Source organism: Filobasidium floriforme, assembly GCF_021052385.1.
Source record: "Filobasidium floriforme strain CBS 6241 chromosome Unknown HD553scaffold_5, whole genome shotgun sequence".
NCBI classification, from domain to species: Eukaryota; Fungi; Basidiomycota; class Tremellomycetes; order Filobasidiales; family Filobasidiaceae; genus Filobasidium; species Filobasidium floriforme.
This window is the reverse complement of record NW_025763626.1, coordinates 230226-244011: the sequence shown is the minus strand read 5'-3', so window position 1 is coordinate 244011 and position 13786 is coordinate 230226. Positions and strand designations below refer to the sequence as shown.

Genomic DNA, 13786 nt, shown 5'->3' with positions numbered 1-13786 from the left:
GAATGGAAGGTATAGTATGAACAGGGGCGACCTCTTTAAGCCAGTGACCGCTTCTGCCGGAGAATGATGATTTACTTACAGGCGGTTGAAGTGGCCGTGTACAGTGCGTGGAGTTGTCGATAAACAGAGTTTGTGGAACCCAATCCCTTGTATGGTCGTCCAGTTCCCACCATCTTTCCATGTGGGCTGATATATCATCTTAAAATGACCAAGGAGATCTTGGGGATGCCATGTGTACAGACCAAAGAGAGTTCGATAGACGCTCGGGCGATGCTGAATGTTTTTCCTTGACATGGCTCCAGGGAACCCAGCGAATGCCCCCGGTGCTCATACAGTAGGCTGGCATGACTCCATGACGAGGTACTGGATTGCAACTATGAGCTATTGCCTGCTTCTTTTCATGTGGGATTCGATGACAACTGATTGCTCTCTCGGAGGAGCTTTCTTTATACCTACCGTCGGCAAGTGTGACTTGTAGCTCGGCATGACGTCGGTCCAATATTGCGTGTTGGCTATACTGGCACAGGCAAGACTATGGCTGAGAGTGCTCCTCCCTGTCGTAATCGGCTCCAATGGATTCATCTGATTGGGGATTCGAGCTTTGCCCCAAACGTGAAACGGTGGAACGCCATCCTGGGCCGAGGACGCGTTTCATCGCCTTTCCTTTCCCCCAATGGGCGCACCGCGGATACAGAACAGCCCCTCGAGGGGATCGCCGGTGAGGGCGAGAGGACGCGATTCGATGACGACACCTGCCAAACCCGGTCAACCGATAGGGAGGGACACCGTTGGGTGCTTCGACCTCGAAAACAACAAACATCAACGTTGCACTCGACGACTGGCAGGAGCTTCCTATAGAGTCTTACATAAAACAGCGCAAAGATGTCCAAATACGGAACTTATATGGGCACCGCCAAGGCCCTCCTGGCCATGGCAGAGGGCGAAAAGCCGCACTCGTCCATCTCGGATTGGGTCGAGATCCTCACTTCGGACCGATACGAGGAGGATTCGTACGATGGAGTCAACGAACTGCTCGAGAGTATCAGGATCCAAGGAATGGACGGTGTTACCGAGAGTTCGAGGGCGATCAGGAAGAAACTCAAGTATGGGAACGTTCATAGGCAATTGCGAGCTTTGACCGTGAGTCGTCAAGCGGCTGTCTATCTGTGTGACCGTTCCTCTGATTTGATGTTTCTACGCATCTAGCTCTTACGTGCTCTTTCCGAGAATGGAGGGAAGGGATACAAGGCCACCTTCGCTAACGAGCAGCTGCTCCAGCGATTGAAGGATATGGCGACCGACGTAAGCCTATCACGGTCTTAGGTCACGCGATCTATCGAGTTGACTGTTTATCTTCCGCTTGGACCTCTAGTCTCTGGTCGATCCCAAGGTCAAGAGAAAGTTGTTGTCAGTTTTCCATTCGTGGAAGTTGGCGTTCGGCGTGAGTGATTGGGAGACAATATATGCCATCGCTTCTGTCTAATCATGCCTTTTGAACGACAGGAGGATGGCAGGAACAAGCAGCTTGCCGGTCTCTACGATCAGTACTCAGGTAAAAAGGTAGGCCTTACAACCGATCTATATTGTCAGAGGTAGGCTGCTTATCACAACACTTGCGGCTGTACTATAGGTCATCCGTCAAACCCCCAGCGCTCCCGCTGCTCCGGCCAGCCCCCGTACTTCGATGTCGTCGTCCGCCCCCGTCCGCAAGCCCACCGGCGAGTTCAACGACCTCGAACATTCTTGGGTCCCTACCAAAGGCCACGCGACCTCCGCTGCCGACTATGCCGACTTGGCTGCCAAGAAGGATGAGGCCGAACGTCGTCGTGCCGAGCGAGAGGCCCGATCTGCCCTCGAAGCCAGGGAGGCGGAGGTCGAGCGTCGGGAACGAGCGATCAAGTTGAAGCAGGAGGAAAAGGAAAAGGCCGAAGCGTACAGGAGGCAGCTGGCCGATCAAGATATGAAGCGGAGGGCCGAGAAAGAGAGGGAGAGGTTGGAAAAGGAGAGGAAGAAGAACCAGCCGAAACGACCTCCCTTCGATTATGCCCGGGAGAAGCCTCAGATCCAGTTGGCCATCGCCAACGCTTCTTCGGCTGCCATCGCCTTGGTCAACGCTTGCAGAGTGGGTCTCGATATTCGATACCCGATCTGCTTCTAAAATCGCGCTTACCCCTATCTTGATACCCAGCACGTCAACCGACAACAAGAGTCTATGCTAGAGAACCTCAAGGTCCAGGACGCTCTCGAGGAATGCAAGGTCGTTCGACGACCTATTATCCGCTACATCCAGGTAGGACCGGAACCGTGTGACACCAGCAGACACAAGCCGAAGGCTGATGTGGCTTATGGCTGATTTGCAGGTCGTCACCGATGAGGTCATGGTCGGAGTCTTGTTGGATGCCAACGAGAAGATCGTCGAGGCTATTCAGCTGTACGACAAGGTCGGGATCAATTTGATCTGAAGCACGATGCGAGACCATGGCTCTAAATACGTTTGCTTTACAGATGAGCAAATCCGCCGACCTCGACTCCGACTCGGAGGACGAGGCCACTGTTAAGGCTCGAGCTGACAGCGCGAAGGACGCCGACGCTTTGGCTAAAAAGCTCGAAGCGCAAAAGATCGAAGAGCAGAGGACGGGAGAAGTCTGGAAGATGCAGCAGAGGCAAAAGTACGAGAGCGACAGGAGAGTCCAGAAGAGGACGAATTCTTCGCGTTTGCCTCCTCCTATGACGCCTGATGATCTGGGTGACGACCATAGAAGGTGAGTCTCCGCCCCGCATCCCTGAAGAATTTGAGTCACTGACAATCAATTCGACTACATGTAGAACATTGTCCGACTACTCGGACTATGACTCGTCCGACTCGGAGTATCAAGCCCGTGTCGCCAGTCGATCGCAGTCTCGACGAGGATCCATGGCAGCGAAGAAACCGGCCTATGACCCCCTGAGCGAGGACGAGGCCGAGACTCCCGCTGCAGGTGGAGACCCCAACGATCCGTTTGCGGACCCTACGGACTTCCTGGGCAGTATCGGAGGCTCGTCAGGATCCAAGTCTCGAGGCAAGGAGAGGATGGAATGTCAGTTGCTTGCGAAATTGTCTCGCTTGGAAGCTGTCGGCTGAACTCGTCTCCTTTCGACACAGGGGCGGCCATTTGATGAGCAACGATTCTGACCAGAGTGCTCGATCTTTTGTAACAGTACAATTCCCTCTTGTCATAAGGTATTCTCGAGATTGCAATGTATCATGTCAGGCTGTATCGGGGTTGTGACCAACTGTCGTCGCCGGCCGACCTGGGACGGCGGTAATCGGAAGAAATCGCGTCTAGACCCAGCAACGAGCCCCCAGCTTGCTCCCCTCGTGCACACACACACTCACCTCCTCCTGGCTCCTGGCCCAAACCAAAGTTCTCTCTCAGATCTCAGTCAAGATCCGCATCCTCACAGCCATCCTGCTTCCAGTCAATCCTGATCTCATCTCCTTGCATCTCGCTTCTTGTCGTCTGTTTTCTCGTCTCCTTAATGTTCGCTAGACAGGCCATTGCTTCTTCCGCCCGAAGGGTAAGTCCAGACCGTATTCACCTCTTCCCCTTCCACACCCGAGACTTGGGAGATCTACGAACCGGACTGACGTCTTCGATCTCTTGCATCCCCTATATCTCACCTCGTGCTCTTCTTGGATTGCTCTGTCGTTTGTCGGCCTGTTTCAACAGCTTCCTACCCGACGTCTCGCTGCCCAGGCTTCCATCTCTGCCAGGACCCTTGCTACTTCGTCTGTCACCATGGTCAGTCTCCTCGCTCTACTCTCAGGTCTGACGTCGGGACCATTGTCGAGTGCTAGACTGAACAACTTCGTTATGCTCCTGCTGTGTAGACCAACTACCGAAAAGAAGCCGACACGTTCGGACCTCTCGATGTTCCCGCCGACCGATACTGGGGAGCTCAGACTCAGAGGAGTCTGATGAACTTTGATATCGGTGAGCTGACCCCCTCAAGCTCTTCGCAGTCTAAGTAGTCGATACTGATCTTGATCGGAATTGTGTTTCCCGGCATGACCAGGTGGTGAGCAGGAGCGAATGCCTGCTCCCCTTATCAAGGCTTTCGGAGTGTTGAAGAAGGCCGCTGCTCAGGTCAACGCTACCTACGGTGAACATCCGGTTGATAGCTCAGTGCCGTTGTCAACCATGGCTAACTCAGAGACTCGACCTGGATCCTTCCAGGAATGGACCAGAAGGTCGCCGATGCCATCTCCCAAGCCTCGGACGAGGTCATCTCTGGTAAACTCCTCGACCACTTCCCCCTGGTCGTCTTCCAGACTGGATCTGGAACTCAGACCAACATGAACGTCAACGAGGTCATCTCCAACCGAGCTATCGAGATCATGGGAGGAGAGTTGGGAAGCAAGACCCCTGTTCACCCTAACGATCACGTCAACATGAGCCAGAGCTCCAACGATACGTGAGTCACTTTTATTCCGAACTTTTCTTCTGAACAATCCGGCTGATTCGATCACGATTCACTACCTTTGTCTGCAGCTTCCCCACCGCCATGCACGTCTCTGCCGTCGTCGAGATCAACCACACCCTCTTGCCTGCTCTCCACCAGCTGCACGACGCCCTCGAGGCCAAGCGAGCCGAGTTCGAGTCGATCATCAAGATCGGTCGAACTCACTTGCAGGACGCTACTCCTCTTACGCTTGGACAGGAGTTCAGCGGATACGTTCAGCAGGTCGCTAACGGTATCAAGCGGGTCGAGGATGTCATCCCCAGGTTGAGCATGTTGGCTCAGGGTGGTACCGCCGTTGGAACCGTGAGTTCGGACCTGAATAGCACTGGTAAAGTAAAAAGCATTTGAAAGGCTGAAGCGATAACTTGCTGCTCTATAGGGTTTGAACACCAGGAAGGGCTTTGACGTCAAGGTCGCCGATGCCATCTCTGAGATCACTGGACTCAAGTTCCAGACTGCCCCTAACAAGGTGGGTTGAGACGTTTCGCAGCTTGGCTATGTTCTCTATCACTGACTATCCAATGATATCATCCTCTGAACCTGCTTCTGCCTCGATTTGACCGTCTTCTGACTGTATGAGACCTCAGTTCGAGGCTTTGGCTGCTCACGATGCCATTGTCGAGGCTTCCGGTGCCATGAACACGGTCGCCGTCTCCCTGATGAAGATCGCCAACGACATCCGATACCTCGCTTCCGGACCTCGATGCGGTCTTGGTGAACTCTCTCTGCCCGAGAACGAGCCCGGTTCTTCCATCATGCCCGGAAAGGTCAACCCTACCCAGTGCGAGGCCTTGACCATGGTCGCCGCCCAGGTCATCGGGAACAACACTACCATCTCGGTCGCCGGATCTTACGGTCAATTCGAGCTCAACGTCTTCAAGCCCGTCTTGATCAAGAACCTGCTCCAGAGCATCCGACTGTTGGGAGACGGATCGAGGAGTTTCACCAAGAACTGTGTTGTCGGAATCGAGGCCAACAAGGAGAAGATCAACCAGATCCTTAACGAGAGTCTCATGTTGGTGACCTGCCTCAACAGCCGAATGGGATACGACAGTACGTACTCGGTGATCTGTCAAATAAGCCAGTCGTGACTGATGAGCTATCGCCATGTTTGCTGTAGATGCCGCCAAGTGCGCCAAGAAGGCTCACAAGGAGGGAACTACGTGAGTTCAGCATTGATGGCCCTCACGATATACGAAGCCTTTGACTGACTCGCCATCTATGAATTATACATACAGCTTGAAGGAGGCTACCCTTTCACTTGGACTTTTGTCGTCAGAAGAGTTCGACGAGCTCGTCAGGCCTGAGCGTGAGTCTTCGCACGTATTGAGTATTTGATGTTTCCTGAACGTCTACTGATATCACGTCGCAACGCGTCTCGCAGTCATGTTGGGACCCAACTAGGCATGTCCACCACACACGTTGTAACGCTACATACACAGGGAAAAGGTACAAGATGATAATGCATTGCGAAAAGGCTGGAGCGACGCCGATCTGACCATACTGTCTCTTTCGAGGCTTTTCCTGTCGTCTTGTTGCGTTCTCAAAACAGCTGTCCCCGTACATTGACGTAATACGTAGCCAGACCATCAGCGCAGCTTGTTTCTGGAACTGACAGCGTGAGAGAGTTGTCATTGCTCGAAGCGCCTTCCGGCTTGGACCGAGGACGCTGCAAGCGCGTCGATGCATCAACCAGGCAGGGGGCAGTCTCGAAAGGATCGAACGTCCCGCGAGGATGATTGTATCATTACTCTCGAACGTCAATTTCTACCTCAAATCCATACGCAGCCCGGAACCCTTGATTGACATAGACATATGACACATCCCAGCTGAAACGAAATGCCAGAGCAACAGAGCTCTGCAAGAAGAGATCGATCGGCCTCGTCCGAGCTCTCGGATGCCCCGATCCCTTCATCAAAATCTTCGTCAAAGAAACCGGAACAGATTCTCGTCTCGGACAGTACTCAAGCCTACGTGGCCAAGCCAGCGGCCAAAAAGACTGCAGCGGGAGGCAAGGCTTCATCATCGAAACAAACCAATGGCAAGGATGTCAAGCAGAGTAACGGGAGCAGTTCAAAAAGGGCGAGCACGGTCGTAGCTCGGAGCAGGGTGTTTTGGGGCAGAAAGGCTCAGGTGGATTGCGATTACGAGGTCGAAGGACCGATCAAGGACGAGTAAGCCAATTCGCAGCCGCCAGATGGATGGAGATTCGCTCGACTGATGTGACTGCGACGATGTGATGTTCATAGTTGGCAGGTAGCCTACGTCTGGGCTTTCCTGATCAAGTTTCGACGCGATAATGTCCCAGCGGACGCCGAGAGATTTCAGAAGACGAACGTCGTCACGGAACTCAAGACGGTCGATGAGTAAGTGTCGGGAACGAACGATTCGTCGATCGAAATCCTCGAACTTTCACCCATCGAGCCGGTATGACGGGGGATCGTCCTCAATCTATGCATTACGCGACATGACAAGCGCGCTAGATGACGCGACGCGCTTTTGGGTCAAAGAAAGCGTCTCCAGCCAGGTTTAGCTGACTGATCGACTTCTCGCTCGACTACAGGTTCGAGACATCACTGAGGAGCGAAGTGCCAGACGAAGGATTGACCGAGGCGCTTGTGGTGCTGGTGAGGCCGCTGTGGAGGGCAATGGCGGACGCGTTGGAGGACAAGGAGAAGAAAGACCTTTTGAGGCGGAAAGGAGCCAAGGCTAAGCACACGCCTTCCAAAGCACTACTCGGATTACGGGAAGCTATCAACCGGGAGTGAGTGCTCGGTGAACAGTAGTATAAAAGATCGGTCTGGTCTGATAGCGAAAACGCAGCAACATCATCGACAAGCTATCACATCTGATTGACGATCGCCTGAAACCGGGATGTCCCCTGAGCGTCTTTGACGCGTACATCTTTTCCAAGACGGAACACTATGACACAGAGGTGAGCCGCGAGTAGAGCTGTTGCGTTTGGAGTTGCAATTGACGCTACGCTCCGACAGGAATCCGCCAAAGAGGCCGACATATTGGCGGCCAAGGATGTCAACACGCTCGAGTACCGCGAGATGAAGGAGAACGACCCTCTTTCCGATAGGTCCGAGAACAATCCTCTCCGTTCGCAAGGTTTCTGGACATCGCCGTGGTCGGTCAAAATCAAGATCATGAGGCAACTCGTCGACTGGAATCGTATGTCTTGATCGGCGGCTTGTGATAGTGGCGTCCGAGCTCATCATCATCTCATCTCATAGTCTCGGATACGGATGTGCACGATATCATCACCCACACTCGGGCCAAGGGGAAAGTGCCAACGCCGTATGATATCAACAGGGCGGACAAGGGTAGCGAGCAGCAGCATTGGCAGGTGATCGAAGGTGAGTCGAAGCTCAGATACAGACACAGACACATGCTGTGTGCCTCCGCTTAAACCGCTCCCTGATAGACACATGGAGGGTTTACGGTATCAAGAAGCCATTGCAAATTCATGGCTCGACCAGTAAGACTTCTGATATGTTGCGATGTTGCTCTCTGGCACAACTCTCAAACGATTTCCGTGGTTACAGTTACATGTGCTTCGACGAAAGAAGAGTACTATGATCTCATGAACAGGCATCTTGCCAAAGAACAAAAGTTGCCTGACATGAAGAAGGAACAGGCTCTCGCGTCCTCGAAAACAAAAGCCGTTCAGCTGCGGAATGCTGCTATCCTCGCTGAGCGAGACGTCGACTTTGGGAAATTCCTGCAGGGCAGAGTAGAAGGGATTGAGGCCAAGTTCGAGGTAAGTCGTCAATATGTGTTATACGAGACGACATCAGTCGTTACTAATTCATCACCTCCTTGCAGGAAATCGAGAGACAGCGTGAAGCGTTGATATTGAAAAAGGCAAAGGCGGCGGAGCGGGAAGCTAGGGAAGCTCGACGGATCGCATCGCTACCGATCATCACCAAGTACGGGCGGGCGACACGAAGTAGGACTAAAGTGAATTATTCCGAGGTGAGTCGATCTGTCACCACCAGTATAGTCGACTTTCATGCTGAGCTCGGCTTTCGCTGCAGCAAAACGACGAGGTTGATGACGACGATGACGGCAAGATCGAGTACCGTTCGAGGCGAGACACGAATGGAGACAATTCCGACGCTGGAGACTACCGTTCTTCGTCTGCTGAAGCCGAAGCACCAGCTCACGGCCGGAACACTCGAAACAGCCGCACGAGCGCTCTCACGGCCGCACACGGCTACGCTACTCGAGGAACGACGGCGTCAACTTTCGGTGACGTCGATGGTGATGCCAGTCGTGCGGCTACTGAATCGGCGAACGAGGACGAGGAAGCTATGCAAGAGGACGACGCTTCCGATATCGAGGAGATTTCGGACGGAGACGGCCGCAAGAGACGGCATAGCGACGTGGACCACGACGAAGAGGATGAACCCGCAACGAAGAAAATTCATCTGGATGACCAAGACGACGAGCCCGAGGAGGAATGAGGAATGTAGTTACGAACAACCTGCACTGTATGCTCAAATCGCATTTGCTGTCCACCATATATGTCTCCATCATTCGGGTACTAAACCGCTTCCGCGTGCCTTGCTAGTCCTCTCTGGATGTGCATCGGCTTGCCGTTGTATCTCGATCTGGAGAATTCTAATCCACTTGTCTCGCTCCAGCTATATAACAAAGAGCAGGTCAATAATGTACACGTGATTAATCCGAGCACTGAGCGTACCTTTGATCTCGCTCGGAAAAGTACAAGTTGCGAAGCAGGCTTTCCTAGGAAGGGTGGGATATAGTTATCGTCACTATGGATGCGCTCGTGGAGTTGTTGGGGTGTCCGCTTGTGGGAAATCTTTCCACGAGTTTCATGTTTGCGTATCCAGACGGCAAAAGTGCAGTCCTCAGCGACGTCGGCGGTTTCCAGTCCATCTTGATAGATTCGAGCTTCACCGTGAAAGGCATCTTCCCTCAATACACTATTAAGTTCGGCCTCGGCCAGAACGCCGCTATACACCTATAAACTTTCGAGCATTAGCGTCAAACGATCGAGGCATCAGTCAAAGCTAGACTCACATAAGCTTCCAGCAGGGAGTATCTGTTACGTCTCATGTGGAAGGCGCCATGCTCGAGCTTGAATGTAACAAGATAGCCCTGGGTGAGAACGGTGTAGTATGCTCTGTGAGGTATAGTCCTATCAGTGCTGCGAATCGAGCCGTTTGCATGTACAAGTGTTGCGTACCTGAATTGACTGCTTCTCGAATGCTTGACAAACAGTCGCCCACCATGAATCACCGGACTGCATCCTTCGATCGGGCACCAATTCCATTGGAGTCCCAGCTCCGGGTCATTCTCATTCTCCATCGCATCCTCGAGAAATTTGTTGGGACCCCGGAGAGCAGATCGAATAGAATCCATTCTCGAGCGGGCGCTATCACTCGGAAGTAGGTCAGCGAGCCCGAGAGTGATTGTTGCTAAGACTGACTCACTCGACGCGTTGACGATGGGACCAGTAATCATGCAGTTTGCGAAGCCTTTCGACCCACTCCTTGGCAGCCTCAGGGTTGTGAGCCTGTTCGGTTAGAGGGTCACTGTTTAGCCAGGTCTTCTGACAACCAAGTTCGCCATCGTTATCTCTCACCTCGAAGCGGACCTTTTCCCCGGTCCTGTCCAGTATCATCTCGAATACCTTGCTTCCCTTGGGCGCCTGTGCGACATCTGGCGCGTAATCGACTTCTGTAGTCCTCGTCATTGCACCCATCATCGTCATCGTCTTCTTCGGTTTGTGGGCTTTGCTTCGCACCGCTACGATATCACGAAAGTCGACAAAGCCGGTGCATTCTAATATGTTACGCGAACCTCGAGCAAACTCGTTGCTCATGAAGGTATCAAGAAGCTTGAAATCGGTCGCTGCACCAGTGATGTCGACATGCTGCGGTGGAAGCGGCGTCTGCGCTTGTCTCGGCGAGGAAGAAAACAGGTTTCCGTTGAAGGAGTATACGTAGATCTGCTCCCTGCTCGCTTTGCCCTGCTTGCGGCCGAGGCGATAGAGATACCCTTCGACGCATGGCGGTTCTTCCAGCTTGCTTCCGTCGCTGAGTTTCAGCACCGATGTTGAATGTCGTGCGCCTCGCAATTCGAGACGGGCAGAGTGGGCAGGCTATGTCACAAATAGCATCGTGCTCGGTTTTGGCCGCCAATAGCGTGCATGTACTCGGTCGCATACTCACGCTTATGATGGAAAGACCCGCTAGCAATGACCACTCTCGTTTGCTCCCTTCCGATCTCTTCTCGTCCTGCTTGCTGATCCATTCCAGGTATTCCTCCCGTTTCCATGCCAACTCCAGTCGCAACATCTCGTTCGTCTCCCGACGAGCGCTTTCGACGAGCATGTCAAACGTTGGTAATCGTCTGAGCGCATCGACTGCCGTCTTCAGAATTTTGCTCCGGGACAGCGCTCGACATGTAGCCATGCTTCCGACCGAGTCTTCTATGGGCCTCGCGAGCTTGATTGTGGTCTGCAAGTTGGGAACGTAAACTTCGAGCGTCTCTGGCAAGACTCCGTCGAGATCCTTCCAGATCTCCCACATCCAGTCCATCGCTCGGATCCGTTCTCGGCAGTTGAAGATGAAGACTTGACTCCCGCGTTCTCCTCCCTTGAGCCACTCGAGCTGTTTCGAGTCTTTTAACCGTCGACGCATGTTGGCGGTCCGACGGCCTCCATGGTCTCCATCGAATTCCTCCACAAACGGTACCATGTCAAGACAGAGCGCGAAGGAAAGGTCGACAGGGGAGAACAAGGAAAAGGTCGTATATTTCGGATGGAGGGGGATGGTAAAACATAGTCGTTTCGTCCGGACGAATCGTTCCTTCAGGGGGAGCCTCTATGAGGTTGACACTGGTCAGCATTAGCATGATGGCATGAAAATCCGGTGATCATCTCACCAAGACGCACCCATTCTTGATACAACTCGATTCGCCCTTTCCGATATATGACGAGGTATTCTAAATGGTACGCGTAATATATGTCAGCGTACATGACGGACAGCATCCTCGTCACCGTCGACCCACCCTCCATCCGGTCCAACCGCGAACAAGGTCGTCTCCTCGACATGGCCTCGTCATAGCCAGCCAACCCTCGTTCCTTGCTCTTCCCTACCCTTACCAACATACGATCCCGAAGCACCACGGCGTCCGGATGCGCTTCCATTTCCGTCTCCACCGTAGGGTCCAATCCGAGTTCACAGTTGCCCATCGCCCTGTCCTTTCCTTTAGCCTTTTCTTTACCCTTCCTCGGGTCCCGGCTCGTAGAGAGGTTGACAGCCGGGTCCACTACATCTATTGGGGTTTCTGATGGACCCGGTGGACCCCGATGCGCTTCGACTACCCCAGCCGAGGTCCCGACCACCTCGGGCCCCGTCCTGGCGAGTACTTCCCTCGGATCGGCGGGCTCGAGGGAATGGTCGCTCTTCCCATCCGCATCATCCTCTTCCCCACCATCGCCGTCGTCGTCGTCATCGTCCCTCAATCGATCTCGTAAACCTCTCCACCGTGTCCTCAGCCCAGAGATCGATTCCGAACCCCGATCGTCGAGTTCCCGCCCGACGGGAAACTGGACCGTCTTGGTCTTCTTCGCTGGGGGTCTTCCGGGAAGACCCTCAACCCCCGCTGGTATCCCCGCTACTCCATCGACCCCATCTGCAGCCGTGGTACTTCCGTGATCATGTTCCTCCTCATTCACCGCCCTATGGCGAAACTTTAAAGCCGACTTCAACTTGCCACCCGACCCCCTCAATCCCAACCCAGATCCTGGAGCTGAAGATCGTCTCCCCTTCAAGACCTCCATCGCCTCTTCTTCCTTCTGCCTATCCCCTAATTCCGGCTGAACCGGTGGGACGCCGATATGGTTCGCACTGTGGTCGGATTGACGCGACGTATCATACGTGACCCCGGTCGCGGGGGGGATCAACCTGCGTGTAGATCCGTGATCGGTCGTGCTCGACGATCCCGCCCTTTGCGTCTGGGTGGAAAACTCTGGTGGGTCCGTGTCGAGTAGGGATGGGGCGGGAATCGAAGAGTATGCCGAATGAAAGTCGCCCGTCTGGGTCGTCTGCATCGAGGTGGAAGTCGTCCGGGAGTCGAAAGGCGGAGGGACCAGAGATTCGGAGGCACTAGTGCTAGGACCGGGAGCGGGTTGATGGGTCCGGGCGGTCTGGAACGATTGTGTCCTCGTTGACACTCCCGTCCCTGCCCTGGAACTTGTTTGATGTGTTCGAGCAGTCTGGAAAGACTGTACCGTCGTCCCGGTTCCTCTCGATGAAAGACCTGGTCGCTCATCTCCCTCTCCGTCTGCCAGGGACATGCTCTTCGGAGACCCATAAATCGTGCCTTTCCCATTCCCAGCCTCATCACCTTTATCCTCAACATCAGACGGAGTGAGATACTCGTCATCCACATCGATCAACCCTCCATACCTCTTGAAACATCTGACGTTCGAACCAGAACCGTTCGAAGCGGTGATACTGGCACAAGAGACGGTCCTCAGCGGCCGGAACGAACTGCCAATGTCGAAAGATTCACCGTGCCACACGTTCGGTCTGCGTGGTTTGCTATCCTTCTTCTTCCATCCGAGCTTGGACAAGACATTGTTGTTCTTGTTCGTATTCGTGGCGTTCGTATCGGTCGTCAGGTCGGTCTGGCGTGTCTCGTCCGTCATGTAACTCTCGGCAAAGAGGCTATGTCCATCCGAAGCGTTCGGCGTGGTCCGTTGGTGGGGATGTAGAGGATGCCTGACATGTTCCCCGACCGCTCTTCCGATCTGCCCGGCTTTCCTCACAGGGTTCCTCGATGGGCCCTGGTCCGTCCAGTCTCCTGCATCGTCGCCGTTTCGATGACGGTGAGGACGATGATGATCTCGACCTTGATCGTCGTGTTCTTGTCTCCTCAGCGTCTCCCTCAAACTCTCATACCACCGTTTTGCCTCTTCAACTTCTGTACTGTTGAGCACGCTCTCAGGTAAGGGGCCTATGAACCTTCGGTGGGGGAGTCGATGCGGATGAAGGATCGGATGGGCCGTCGTCGCAGTCGATGAATCTGGATCGTCCTCGGCGTTGTCCTGACGACGGTTGGGATCGTCCCCGTGTACGCTGGATGCACCGATGACGGCTGGACCGGGGAGCGGTCGAGGTTGAGCGGAGGATGATGGGGTCATGGTTGGGACGACGACATCGGGAATGAGGTATGTCTACAAGAGTAAAGATGTTCTCGCAGCAAACACACACATATGAAGAAGTAGTAGATGATCGAT

The 13786-nt window shown here is 53.9% G+C and overlaps 4 protein-coding genes across 4 annotated transcripts; 3 read left to right on the top strand and 1 right to left on the bottom strand.

Annotated features, from left to right (window-relative positions):
* The first annotated feature begins 803 nt into the window (after positions 1-803).
* On the top strand, positions 804-3326 carry HD553DRAFT_306997 (uncharacterized protein). The gene is made up of 10 exons (XM_046179369.1): positions 804-1140; positions 1207-1302; positions 1373-1441; positions 1504-1560; positions 1631-2122; positions 2189-2290; positions 2361-2441; positions 2506-2762; positions 2827-3077; positions 3143-3326. Exons 1-10 carry the CDS (start codon positions 883-885, stop codon positions 3154-3156), a joined length of 1677 nt encoding a protein of 558 aa, XP_046038381.1. The 5' UTR covers positions 804-882; the 3' UTR covers positions 3157-3326.
* A 242-nt stretch (positions 3327-3568) lies between these two features.
* On the top strand, positions 3569-6292 carry HD553DRAFT_306991 (fumarate hydratase). Its single transcript, XM_046179368.1, has 11 exons — positions 3569-3782; positions 3872-3974; positions 4057-4143; positions 4218-4455; positions 4533-4806; positions 4883-4972; positions 5091-5556; positions 5624-5666; positions 5742-5812; positions 5888-5952; positions 6056-6292. Exons 1-10 carry the CDS (start codon positions 3780-3782, stop codon positions 5905-5907), a joined length of 1395 nt encoding a protein of 464 aa, XP_046038380.1. The 5' UTR covers positions 3569-3779; the 3' UTR covers positions 5908-5952; positions 6056-6292.
* HD553DRAFT_306990 (uncharacterized protein) lies at positions 6286-9237 on the top strand. The gene is made up of 10 exons (XM_046179367.1): positions 6286-6677; positions 6753-6869; positions 7067-7267; positions 7327-7438; positions 7497-7680; positions 7743-7865; positions 7934-7987; positions 8055-8269; positions 8335-8484; positions 8547-9237. Exons 1-10 carry the CDS (start codon positions 6343-6345, stop codon positions 8973-8975), a joined length of 1920 nt encoding a protein of 639 aa, XP_046038379.1. The 5' UTR covers positions 6286-6342; the 3' UTR covers positions 8976-9237.
* On the bottom strand, positions 9045-13690 carry HD553DRAFT_340072 (Pleckstrin homology domain-containing protein; the record flags this gene model as incomplete). The annotated part of the gene is made up of 9 exons (XM_046182502.1): positions 9045-9155; positions 9215-9496; positions 9556-9658; positions 9722-9910; positions 9969-10051; positions 10121-10639; positions 10710-11363; positions 11435-11484; positions 11551-13690. The coding sequence occupies 9 exons, from the start codon at positions 13688-13690 to the stop codon at positions 9045-9047; spliced, it is 4131 nt and encodes a 1376-aa protein (XP_046038378.1).
* Between the last annotated feature and the right edge of the window lie 96 nt (positions 13691-13786).

Bases quoted from the DNA above. Each gene is read 5' to 3' on its own strand.
- HD553DRAFT_306997 (XM_046179369.1), top strand. From the start codon at position 883: ATGTCCAAATACGGAACTTATATGGGCACCGCCAAGGCCCTCCTGGCC. The intron at 2,123-2,188 runs GTGGGTCTCGAT...CTTGATACCCAG, and splicing joins CCTTGGTCAACGCTTGCAGA to CACGTCAACCGACAACAAGA. The intron at 2,442-2,505 runs GTCGGGATCAAT...TTTGCTTTACAG, and splicing joins CTATTCAGCTGTACGACAAG to ATGAGCAAATCCGCCGACCT.
- HD553DRAFT_306991 (XM_046179368.1), top strand. The intron at 4,144-4,217 runs GTGAACATCCGG...GGATCCTTCCAG, and splicing joins TCAGGTCAACGCTACCTACG to GAATGGACCAGAAGGTCGCC. The intron at 4,973-5,090 runs GTGGGTTGAGAC...ATGAGACCTCAG, and splicing joins TCCAGACTGCCCCTAACAAG to TTCGAGGCTTTGGCTGCTCA.
- HD553DRAFT_306990 (XM_046179367.1), top strand. From the start codon at position 6,343: ATGCCAGAGCAACAGAGCTCTGCAAGAAGAGATCGATCGGCCTCGTCC. The intron at 7,439-7,496 runs GTGAGCCGCGAG...ACGCTCCGACAG, and splicing joins CGGAACACTATGACACAGAG to GAATCCGCCAAAGAGGCCGA. The intron at 8,485-8,546 runs GTGAGTCGATCT...CTTTCGCTGCAG, and splicing joins CTAAAGTGAATTATTCCGAG to CAAAACGACGAGGTTGATGA.